The sequence below is a fragment of the Plectropomus leopardus genome, chromosome 1, assembly GCF_026936395.1.
Source record: "Plectropomus leopardus strain MGB_pleo_1.0 chromosome 1, ASM2693639v1, whole genome shotgun sequence".
NCBI classification, from domain to species: Eukaryota; Metazoa; Chordata; class Actinopteri; order Perciformes; family Serranidae; genus Plectropomus; species Plectropomus leopardus.
The window spans coordinates 34,190,879-34,203,118 of NC_142176.1; the positions used below are offsets into that span (position 1 = coordinate 34,190,879).

General features: G+C 41.8%; 1 protein-coding gene across 4 annotated transcripts in view; it reads right to left on the reverse strand.

The window, feature by feature from the left end:
* The window catches only part of kctd15b (potassium channel tetramerization domain containing 15b), a 42,886-nt gene that overhangs the window by 15,426 nt on the left and 15,220 nt on the right, over positions 1-12,240 (reverse strand). For all 4 annotated transcript variants that reach the window (XM_088080556.1, XM_042483665.2, XM_088080548.1 and 1 more), the window contains 2 exons: positions 6,796-6,940; positions 317-622 (listed from right to left, as the gene is read on the reverse strand). In XM_088080556.1, the coding sequence (XP_087936682.1) occupies positions 317-622; positions 6,796-6,940 (451 nt within the window). The remainder of the gene's footprint in view (positions 1-316; positions 623-6,795; positions 6,941-12,240) is intronic.

The following is a 12,240-nucleotide window of genomic DNA, read 5'->3' on the forward strand; positions in this document are numbered from 1 at the left end:
TTCTGTCTGGTTTGCACATTTACATTTCACACCATTACTTTAGTTTACTGTGTAGCTATTTCAATCACAGCATAATGTTCCTGTAATATTCTCAAAATGAACTTAGTATCTGGTAGTGCATGAACAGTGATATTATTATTCAGAATTTTGATTCAGAAATCAGGAATACCACTCCATCCCAGAGAAATAGTATATGGTAGTTGCATATCCAAAATGACATTATAATATCCTGTAAAACACTGTGCTGCTTGCTACAACCACTAATATAGCAGGAAAATGTGTGTGCTGCTAAGCAGGGTGTCTAGTGTTGTGTTACCTGGACTGAGTTGAGCCTGCAGTAGCCATTGAGGGGAAAACGGATGACGTGTGTTGGGTCCTGGTTCCAGCCGGCGTTGACTGAGTTACACATAACGTCTCCGGTCTCAGGGAAGATCTCCTCAATGAGCACCTTCTCACCGCTCAAGGCAATCCTCTCTCCTAGGTCGGGCGTGACGCGAACCACCAGGCAGTCGCAGGGCTGCGCCATCCGTCGTTGCTCGCGCTCCTGCTTCCAGCGCTCCAGCTCCTTGATCATGGGCGTCAGCTGGTAATAGCGAGCCTCCTCGTACAGCAGGTGGAAGTCCTATAGAGGCAGATGAGCATGGAGATGAGTTCAGTGAGGTTGTGTACGGCCCTCTTGGCTATATGTGTGACTAACACACTGTGAGTTTCACTGCATTACAGTTCATCACCAAGGTCATCCGGACAAAATCCTACACATATACAGTATTATGAAACATTAAGATGGCAGTAGAAGGTATATTTAAAGGGTATCCTGATAGCTTCTACCCTACAGCAACTAATGACAAAGTGTCCTTGAGCAAGACACTTAACCACTAATTACTCCAGGAGTGTTCTTCTGGCTGCATCTGCACTTTGACCCTTCTGCAGTAGTGAAACACCAACTGTGTGGTATAAGGATGCATGGAGGAATAAACAAATAACTGCACCGTGATGAATATACACAAAATACCCAACAAAATTTCTGAATATTTTAGTAAACATTTAAATGTGTGTGTGTGTATGTCAGATATCAGTGTCCTTCATCAATACTATCTGTGACAAAAAACCATTACTAAGGAGTGCAAAGGGTCATATTTTTGACACATAAACATGTTACTGAGGTTTCTTGTAATGTCAACATGTTAGCCCTTCATACACAGAGATTGCGCTATAGGGCCACTATGAATTCCCCTCTTCATTCCTCCCTTGCATTTCCTTACAGAACCAAACAACAGCGGCATCATACCACTTCAATGTGTGATTTTAGACAGTATGCCGGCATTGTGGATTCAAAAGGGGAGTGACAGACGTAACGTTAAACACAACATTGACAGCCTCTAGTGTGACATACAGCATAACATACAAGTCTGCAACGCTCTAGTTTTTACAGACATGATTTCTTCTGTTTCTACCTCTGATGTCGCCTTAAAGGGGAGACAACTCTGTTGCCCCATTCCACACTTCCACCTTATACACATCACAGTGAGGTGGAATGTGAAGAGGCAGTAATAGTTTACTGCTGCAATTGGGGTAAATTGATCTGGAAAAAATCAGACAAATACCCCAAATAAAAATGTAAAAATACAACTTTTGTCCTTATGAAGTTAATCTAATGGCTATAAATGTAAAAACAGAGCAGTGTTTTAGCATCTCACTTGTACTATGTAACATATCTCCTGGAAAGAAGAACAATAAACCAAGATCGGGGGATGGCCTCCGACCAGCAGGACAACACTCTCAATAAACAAAGCATAGCCATGCTGCAGCTCTCCTCCACAGTAGCTCTTGGCAGAGCTGCGCTAGCCTTTAGCATGTTTCAGAGAGTTGACTCCAGAAAGGCCGTCAGTAGGGCTCCAGTGAAGTGCATTCCTGTGTGCAGACAGTCTGCAGCAGATTGCCTGCCTCTCCCTCCTGGGCAGGGCTTGCTGGGGGCCATTTGCCCCTGCGCTCTTGCCTCTAATTTCCCACAAGACCAGATGGCACTATCATTCACCACTACCATAGAAAATACAGGGAGGCGGAGGTTTCGCTATTGGAGGCAGACAGGAGGTGAGGAAAAGATATGTGCAAGTGAACATGAGGACAATCATCAGCCAAGGAGCATTTTAATGTATTCCTCACATGGAGGGAGTTTTATGTTAATGAGGCTTGTGGCCCGATGTTAAGCTCCTATTAGAACAAGATTTAATTAGGTTACACCTAAATGCTGCAAATCTCTTCGCTAAACAATTAGTAATTAATAAATCTATGTTTGATTAGTGTTCCGCAGTGACAAAGAATGACAGCTTAATACATTCTTTGTTTCTGAACTTCCATCACTGCCATTCAGGGTTTATTCTTACATGATGTATTTTTTTTTTAGCTGCTGGCTGTAGTTTGTTTTGGTGCGTGGACACTGTCAAACCAAAGCAAACAACTGATGCGCACTTTGTTACATATATTTATACAGATGGGTTGCTCATGTTGGTGCAAAGTCTAAACACCCTTGAAAAGTGAGACACTGAGTGTTTGCTCTGCAGAAACAATATATATTTCATATAGTCTGCATCATTGGTGTCTATGGGTGTTGGGTGCCAGGGCTGCCAGGGAGCCCCTGATCTAGAAAGAGTTTTCCCCCCTTTCCCTCCTCATAACTGCTGGGTTTAGAAACAGAGCATGGCAGCAAACAGCATATTCATTAACCCTGCTGCTTCTGTCAGACTCCTTAGCCTTGAAAATCCTCCCTCGCCAGTTCACCCCATCATCTAAACGGTGCCTTCATCTGAGGCGTGCCAACGACACCCATATACAACTCCATCTGGACGAGCGTTGACGCAACACATCTTAAGCTGACGGTCTAATATTTAAGATTTCAGAATGCGAAAGAGGGAAGGACGGGGGTCCTTTTTTCCCTTTTTCTCTCCCTTTTCTCCCTGTCTTTTTCTCTCCTGGCCTTCTTGCTGCAGCTGACAAAACTCATACTGAGACGCTCCCCTTCAGGCAGCTCTCTGTATCAAAGTGTAGCTCCTCATCCTTCACAGGTCTGAAGCCATGGATGGATATGTTTTTAACAGGGGTCTGTCTGCGAGGCACTTTAGTCATCCTGAGCAGTGCAGAAAACAACAGAGTAATCCTAAGCGCTGAGGTGAGGATGAGAGGGAGACAGGGCCAACAGCTCCGTCCTGGCTACTGGAGCTGCTGCTACTGCTGCTACTGCTGCCAGCTCTACGAGACAATTCATCCCCCAATCCTGTGTCCAGACAGCCCGTTTGAGCTTCAAAATAATGATCCGACCTGATCGCCCACCGGCAAGGCAACATCTCGGGGAAGGACAGAGGGAGGGAGAGACAGAGAAAGAGAAGAGGAGGAAGAAAATGATGGAAAGTGTCACTGTGAGGGAGGACTGATAAAGACCTACTGTAAGTTTTGGACAAAAAAAATGAATAAAGCCTCACAAGTAAAGGTTTACACCAAAAAATCCATCCAGTTCTATGAAATCTTATATACAGCATCCACAAAAAATAGAAACATAAGCTCCTTCTGATTATTTTTTAGGATTTGATACCAAAAGAAACAAAGCATTATTGATTTAAAGTGCAATACAAAAGCGTAAACCAACGCACAAACCACTAACGATTTAAAACCATGCCCTCAATATGACTGAGCATTGCTTACACTCTTGTGATTAATTGTAGTTTGAATAATGAGATGAGGGAGGATATTAATAGTGAATATTTTGTTCCACTGATGTAGGCTGAAAAATTTCTTTTCCTATTCTGCTCAGACTTTCACATTGATTTAGCAAAACACACAGCGCCGTGGCTGCCAGCAGCAGAACAGACCCAGCCCTCGGGCGACGGCAAGCCTGATTGTGTTCAGATAAGGACATGCTCAATTCCGCCTCGCACTATTTGCATTTTTTTTCCCCGGCTTCACGCAAATTGAAAGGTATGCAGATCAACACAGGCTTATGCGGGGGGATCATAATGAGTTGAAACAATGAAGTCCAATGCATTCTCCTCAACCGTGGCGCCTGATTGGACTGTCAAGACTTCACAGGAAGGGAGGGAAAAAGCATGAATAAGAAGGGAAAAACTAATCGGTACTGAGTCAGGCCATCATTTGCTGAAAATATGCAGGGCTTTCATGTCATGTTCTGTTGTCTGAGGTTTGGCTCTCGTTCAGACTATCCGTGAGGCCCGGAGAGTTTGCCCCTGGCTCTGAATGGCTTGGCCTCGCCTTGTTCCCTTGTAGAGAATGATGAACAAGCGCCAGCCCGGTGGAAAGGTCACGCAACTTAAGGTGGAGTCGAAGTGAAGAGTAGAATGCACCTAGGAAACAGTATCACTGAATAAAAACCTTGAAAAGGCAGAAGCTGCAGGCGGAATATATAATACTTCTGACAAGCCACATGTGGTTGTGTGGATACTTGCGGGGTGAGACTAACTTGCCAGTAATGCAACCAGTTTGGTTTAAAGGTTTGTAACACTGCATTATTCAATATTTTTTTATATCAACAACATGTGTAAGGGGTTGCTCATCGGGAGGAACATCAGCAGATGAACATTTAGTATCTTTCAGCTCACTGTTTTGGACTTATGGCCCGCAACTTCACTGTTTGGTATCACTCTCACTGCTCTCGTCAACCTGATTTTCAGCAGCAGAGGCAGCTGTTTTCAGTCAACAAAAGTATTTACAAAACTACTGAATGCTAACCAAACAGCAGGTCGATGTTAATGACTAGCTGATGGAGCGCTTTGCAGCTATGGAGTGAGATATTTTTCACATAAAGTGGTGGAGACCAAACTAGAGGTAGAACGAGGGTAAATAATTGACTTACATCTTGTTGGACTTCAGTCAAATGCTTCAGGTGCTCCATGTTGGAACATCCAACATGTTCTACATATCACCTTCATACATATCAACTTTAACAGCTCCTAGCCTAAAAATACTGCAATCTTTTTACCTGAGACAACGACAGAGAGATAGAGAAATAGAGATTATGATTAACTTGCATAGCTCATATAAAAAAATATAAAACATGACCAATGACCTAAAAATACCTTGTATGGACGGTAAATGTACATCTATATACACCAGAGTGTGCAAAGTCTTATTTAAGACTGTCAGCATTTTTTTTCTTTTGCCATGAAACAGGATGAATGTTGGCATTGTACATTTCTGAAAAGCACAAATATAAGATTTGCATGTTTCCTATGTAGCAAATAGGAGTGGGGGGAAAAATCAATAGAGCACAGAATACCGAAATTTTACGTGACAATATCTTATTGATATTTGGGCGCCAAGTAGCGATATTTTTATATTATATAAACTGCTAATATTACCTATTAACTTTCTAGAATAATAACATCAGTTGCTTTTTTCAGTTACATCTGAGATACATTTTACTGCAATAAAATGATTGAAGTAAGATGAACAGACTGAAAACTGTATCTTGTAAGATTAAACAGATGATGAGAATGTTTCACTTTGGAGACATAATTTGCATTTCAAGAAAAGGTAGTAAATTGCAATATATGTTATCGCAATACTCAGCGCAATGGTAACACATTTTAATCGCACTAATATTGCACCGTGACTCAAGTATTGTGGTTATGTCATATCATGGGGCCTCTGATAATAGCAGACGCAGACATTTTAATTTCTAATTTTCTGTTGTGACAACACAATGATTAATGTTTTGGCTTAAAATACCTAGTTTGGTCACAATAAACACGTTTCATTAAAAATACCTAATTTTGACGTCAAAAATATAAACTATGTCCCTTTAGAAACATTCATACGCTATGAATGAAACATGCCAATGTTACACGTGTGGTTTGCTGTACATGGCAAAATTTTAATTTTGTGACTGGGCTGCCTAAAAATGCCTAGCATAGTAAAGCATTAATTGATATCAAGCCTGGCAGCATTTTCTTTTATTTTTTGTTGCCATGAAACTGTACTTGGACCATTCAGTTCTGTTCCACGAGGGACATAATACACCGTATATGCATCACTTAAAACAGAGTTCTTTCATGAAAATGCTAAAACAGGAGCCAGGTGTGCAGCCTCAGTAGTCTAACACAGGTCAAAGCACATGCAATGGCCCACAAACAGTAAAGTGTGCTAACAGATGCACGTATACTTGAACTTATTATATGTATTTGACTGCGCCAACATGCCACAGCTCTTCCAGTGAGCCCTTTGTCTGTCAGTGAGACTTCCTGTCTGAGTAGGAGTTGGTCATCAGAGCGCAGGGGGACCAGAGGGGTGTACAGGCGATTTCACCTGGGCTCACCTCTACAGAAACCACTCTGAGTGAAAAACAACAGCTTAGGGCTTTGGCACACACATCACCGGTCCATGCTCCAGTTAGCCAGTTAGCATTTTTATGTCTTCACCACTGTAAACTCCAATTGAGCCTGTTCCACATTTCTTTTTTTTCCACCCCCAAAAGTTTCCTAATTACTGCTTATGCTTAGACTACAGGTAATTAATGTGTTGAATGGGAGGAAGGTGAGTTGAAACAGAACTGTCGGCTCCGTTGTGGTATCAAGTCTGTTTTGAAAACATGCAGCTCCTGAGAGGGCAGGTAAACATTAATAAATATAACATTTACACTTTTTATCTTGAGAAAAATCTTGAATTTAACACTGTGTGTGTCAGGGCAGGTGGCTTTATATACTCAAAGCTTTCATGTTGTTTTGTTGTTTCAAACTGATGGTGCAGACAAGTACACACCAAACGGTATGTTGTAGTGCAGATATATACCTTGAAGTCATCTGGAAGGAGCAATTTGCTGGTCCTGAGGAAACTGAGAATGTAGCGGAATATCTCGCCGTCCCGATCTATGAAGTAGTGCTGCTTCAAGCTGTCCAACACGATGGGCTCAGTGCCATTGAACAGACGACTGATTCTGAAAATTGAAATACACACACGCAAACACACGCGCACACAGGCAGCCGCGCACACACACACACACACACACACACACACACATAATGGAATGAGCCAGCTCCCTTCAAATGCATGAAACAATTACCCTCCATTTATTTTTCAATTTTATTAGCACTAAGCTTGAAATGCATTAGCATCCCAGGTTGAAACAAGGGGCTTAAGGCATAGTTCCTCCATTCCAGACTTGTTTGAAGTGTCCCTTCTGCAGAGAGATTACAACAACACACACGCTTGCTGCTTGTACTTACAGAAATTAATAGCATGAATGTAGCATTACAGCTCTATTATTCCATCTGTCAGAGGGCTGGAAATGAAGCAGAGGTAAGAAATTGTGGAGGTCCACATGCTAATGTGAGGACAGCTGGAAAGAGATACTTTACTTTTAGAGTCTGACTTGTAATGAATGTAGGAGGATTTTTTTTTACCCCTACTGTATGTCAATCTGTCTGTACTCTGTATGCAGAATTACAACCTGCGATGATATCTATCAGATGCTCTGTTTGTTGTTTACATACACGTGTGGACTCCAGTTTAGGGGAGACCAAATCTGCCCCCCCCCCAAGGAAAATAAAAAATAAAAAAAATAAAAAAATGTCATTCATCAAAAGCAAGTACAGCTATACGGAAAACTTAAGAATATGCAATAAATGAATAACTGTCCTTATAAATGCAGCACGACATAAATGACTGACACTTAACTCAGATATTTTGTGTGTTATCTGACAAACACAACAAAATAATGGTATTATTGTCAGTTGAATACGCCCATGAGCCATGTTCTGCTCAAGTACAGCAACACCACTTAGACAAACCACAAGCCAATTTGCAGTACACCGCAAGCTTCAACAGGCAGTAATAATAATTACTGTATAGCAAGACAGAAGTGCAATTTGTAAAGATTACTTATGATTTTGTATACATTTGCTAAGAATTATTTTGGACAGCTGTGCATAACTGTACCTACCCCCCTGACCTTAACCCTGACCCTGCCTTGATCTGTAGAAATCTCATTAATATCCTAAACTCAGATATTAAACAAAACTGGACCACCTCACTGAAAATCAAGCCTACAAATATACTGCAGTTTCACTTTTGAGATAGATAGAGATAGAGACAACTTTATTTATCCCAAAAGGGCAATTCAGTTAACAGTTGACCAGTCATTTTGGTGTCCTTTTATCTGTATGGTTCGGCTGAATGACATCAATTCACATTTTTCAGCCAGAGAAAAGATTTAAAAACATCTAAACGAGACAGTAAAAGCTGAAATAATGAAAATAGCATTACCCGGAATTACATCAATAATGTTTTCCTTTTAAAAAACACAACAGTTAATTAAAAACAGTAATTATACGTATGCGTTTAAGCTTTTACCAAATATTGTCAAGACTTTGTTGTAATAATAAGACACTTGTTGCTGCCTATTAGCGTCCCACAGTTAACCCCTTCCTACCAGTGCAGTGCAAGATTAAGGGCTTAGTTGAAGCTGGCTACAGGGGCTCATCAAGGCAAAGAGTGGAAATTGCTGTTATCTTTAAACTTTCATCACACCATGTTGGCGCTGTGCCTCGAGATACCCTTGGACAGATATTCATTTCCCCTCGTCTTTGTGTGGTTTTCCTGCCGTTTACCTGCAGGTCCCTCTCTCACTGGTCTTATAATCTCATCTAGGCAGATCTACTCTGTCTATTTGTTCATTTCCATATGCTAAATATCCCTATTCAATAATTTAAACCGTTTTTTAGCATCTCTTAAATATTGAGAAGACAGTTTGTATAAGTGTTTCAAAGTGTTTGTAAAACTTTTCTACTAAAAGCTTAAATTTATGCACCTCCGGAGTGCAAAAATTAGCTTTAATTTTGTGAATCATTTTGAAACAAAACTCCCTCGGCAGAGAAACCTGGAATGCCTGTGCATTGTAAATAAGTTGCACTGGTGATTTACACAAGAAATCTGTTGCATGTAACCTCCTTAACGGTTTCACTGCACATTTCCATCGTCTCTGTGAGAAACAGCTCTTGGCAGGGCACTGCGTTGCTGTTATTATCATCATTTTGATGTAATCAGCTCTTTAATCACAGTAACGGCTTCTAGGTCGGCTGACAAAGTTGTGTGACGGAGAAAATCGTAAAAACCTATTTGCAAACCGACCATTGCAAACCGGCACTGCTCGAGCACTGGAATTGTCAAACTCTATTACGAGACAGTGGAAGGGAGCCGCAGTGGGAATGTCAATGAACAAACAGCAGGGCTGGCTCCACTCACACACTCATTTCACTGAATTTACAATTACAAGCCTTGACTTTGTAAAAGTGTATAAGCTTGTATTTAATGGTTGTATCAGGTATCTCCTGACCCCGATGTGTCGGCTCGACACACTGAAGCTATCACGTCAAAAGCTTTTTTCTTTGACTTGACTGTGTGAAGAAGCAGAGCAAAGATGGTTCTCCCTCCCTCGCTCCCCTCCTGCCATCCTTTCTCTCTTTCACTCTCTCTTTTTCTTCCTTTCTTTCTCTCTGTCTCCATCCTTCTCCCTTACTCGCTTTCTCTCTGGAAATCGATGCAAAATGCTTTATAAAAAACCAATACTCATCTCCCTGTTTTGCCCGAGGTGTTCCTTTCTCATATGGTCTTGCAATTCTTCCAGCTAGAATTTCACCATACCCCTCCAGGCTAACTCTGTTTTTCATCTCCACTTTTTTAAAAAGCAATTAAAATGCTGCCTGTTTTTCTTTTTCTTTCCCTCTCTTCTACTCCCTTCACTCTCCCTCTCTCTCTTTCTCTGTTGGTCTCCTCGTTTTTTCCCCTTTCAGTTAAATCCCTGTATTGGAGGGGGGTGTGGGGTGTGGGGGGTGTTTTAACAGGTAGGGAGAGCAAAAGGTGTGTGTGTGCATGTGTGGGGGTTGATACAAAGAGAAATTAAGAGAGAAGATACACAAACAGACAGGCTAAAAGAGAAACAGACTGGCAGGGAGATAGAAAAGAGGGAAATAGACAAAGAAATCAGAAGATACAGAGAACAGAAGGAAAGAGAGGAAAGAGGCAGAGAAACAAACAGAATATGAGAGGAAGACAGAGAGATGGAGAGAGTGGGAGAAAAAAAAGACAGAACTCCATAAAAAACAGAGAAAAGTCAGAGAGAGGGAGGGAGGTAGTGGGTGTGGGAGGTTATCAAGGACAGCAACAGCTCAGATCTCCCACCCCAGCGGTGCCAAGTGAGGGCAGGCAGCAGGGCAGTAGGTGGGCAATATCTGGCAGGATTCTCGCTGCAGCAGCTATAGCCGGCCGCCCGGCTCATAGCTGCCATGTCTCTGAGGAGGTGGGGGGTTGGGGTGGGGGCAACGCAGGTGATTCTACAAGAACAGATGCTTATCTGGGAAGACTAATGGACGCCTAACAAACGCAAGACACCCAGCAGCTTCCTGCAAAGTGAAACAAACAGGGATGAGTGTGTCCAGCCTGACATCAAGGGGCTGCTCACAATAGCTTTTGAGTGGGGGAGTCTGAAGTTAGAAACAACATCGCTGCTGTTGCCTGGCTGTGATTCACTGAATCCAGCTTGAAGATAAACTGACAGTTCTCGCAAAGCCCTGTCAAAGTGTGTGACAAAAGTTTCAAAACAAGAAATGCATTTTTTAATTTTTAAGAATAGTATGGCTTAAACAAAATACATGACAATGTCTGCTGTGTTTCGTAGAGTATAATCTAACTGTTCTCAAAAAGCCCTCTTAAGAAGGCGTGTGCCAAAAGTTGCAAAACAAAATATGCATTTAGTATATAGGAAGGTCTGTTAAAATCAGGTTCCAGTGTAACTCTTAATACCTTTACTGTACATATCTCTACATTTAGATATTAAATCAGCAACAAAAATCTGCTTACAAGGTACTCTGGGTATAAATGTCATCATGTAGGCCTCTATTGCCCAATATTTGCCTGCAAGTGTCCATCATGTGCTTTTATTTTGAAAAACTCAATTGTATATACAATAAAAGGACTATATGTAGTGGTTTAACAGTACCCCCCCACCCCACCCACCCCACCCCTCCCTATACTCACAACAAGTTTTGCTAATAATCATAGTGTTTATCTGCAGTTCGTGAAAACATTTTATCTGTTATTTCGGAGCTTCATAACTTGACTATTCCTGCGCGAGAGCGACAATTAACTCTCATTATTATTTCATGTAAAGTGATTAAAACTAAAAGTCTTATCAAACAGCTACTTCAGATCATGGCGATGTGTTAGTGCCATGAAGGCTCTTAAAAAAAGAAGAAGCACAAAACACTTGAGGCCTAACAATGAAATGGAATAAAAATGAAGGGGAAATTTAGCAAAACTGTAAATGATGAGATATTGTTTGCTGTGTTAATTATGGTGATTTCTGCTTGCAGAGAAACATACAGAAGAGCACTAAACGTGAGCCTGTACAGATCTGTCGTCTCTGGACCCAGCAGACATGTCTTCAAAGAGAAAAATGTCCAGTGGTCCTTTCAAAATAGTTTCCTTGTCTCTGGAATATTTCCCCTAATTTCCTCAGCTTCTGTTCAAGTGACTGCTGAGACTGTCCTCTCTGAGAGCTACACAGAGTGTGCATCAATGTTTCATGACCCCTGTCCCTTAATATGGCCCACGAAGAAGAAGATGAATAACCACACATTAGTTACTAGACTAACTTTCTCTTGGCATACTACATTATTTAGGGGCCAATCTATTAAAAGTAATCATCAACTTTAAACTCTTTAACCCGGCTCTGTTAGCCGTCACGTTTTTCAGCCCTGCTCGACCGGACATGGCCGAATGCAGCATGTGCGGCTCTGCCAGTGTAATTGTTTTGCTTTCTGCTGTCAGCCATTATCCTAATTCACACAAAAGGGCCCCTCCTTCCACTGGCTCCAGTGGAAAGTGGAGCCCTGAGGCCAACTGTACACTGAGGAGGCTGGGAGAGAGAAAGAGAGACACAGTGAGTGTATGCATGTGTGTGTGTGTGTGTGTGTGTGTGTGTGTGTGTGTGTGTGTGTGTGTGTGTGTGAGAGAGAGAGAGAGATTCAGAGTGAGAAAGACACAGAAAAAGAAAGAGAGGGAGAGTGAGCAAAGGAGCATGTGTGAAAAAGAGAGAGAGAGAGGAAAGAGCACTCCAACCAACACTCACGCTGGTATCCGGTCTTTACTCTCACTGTAAAAACACTGTTTGGGTGCTCTGACATGACTCTGTGCTACAATTGCACGCTGCCCTGTTTGTCTCCCCCTATGAATAACTTC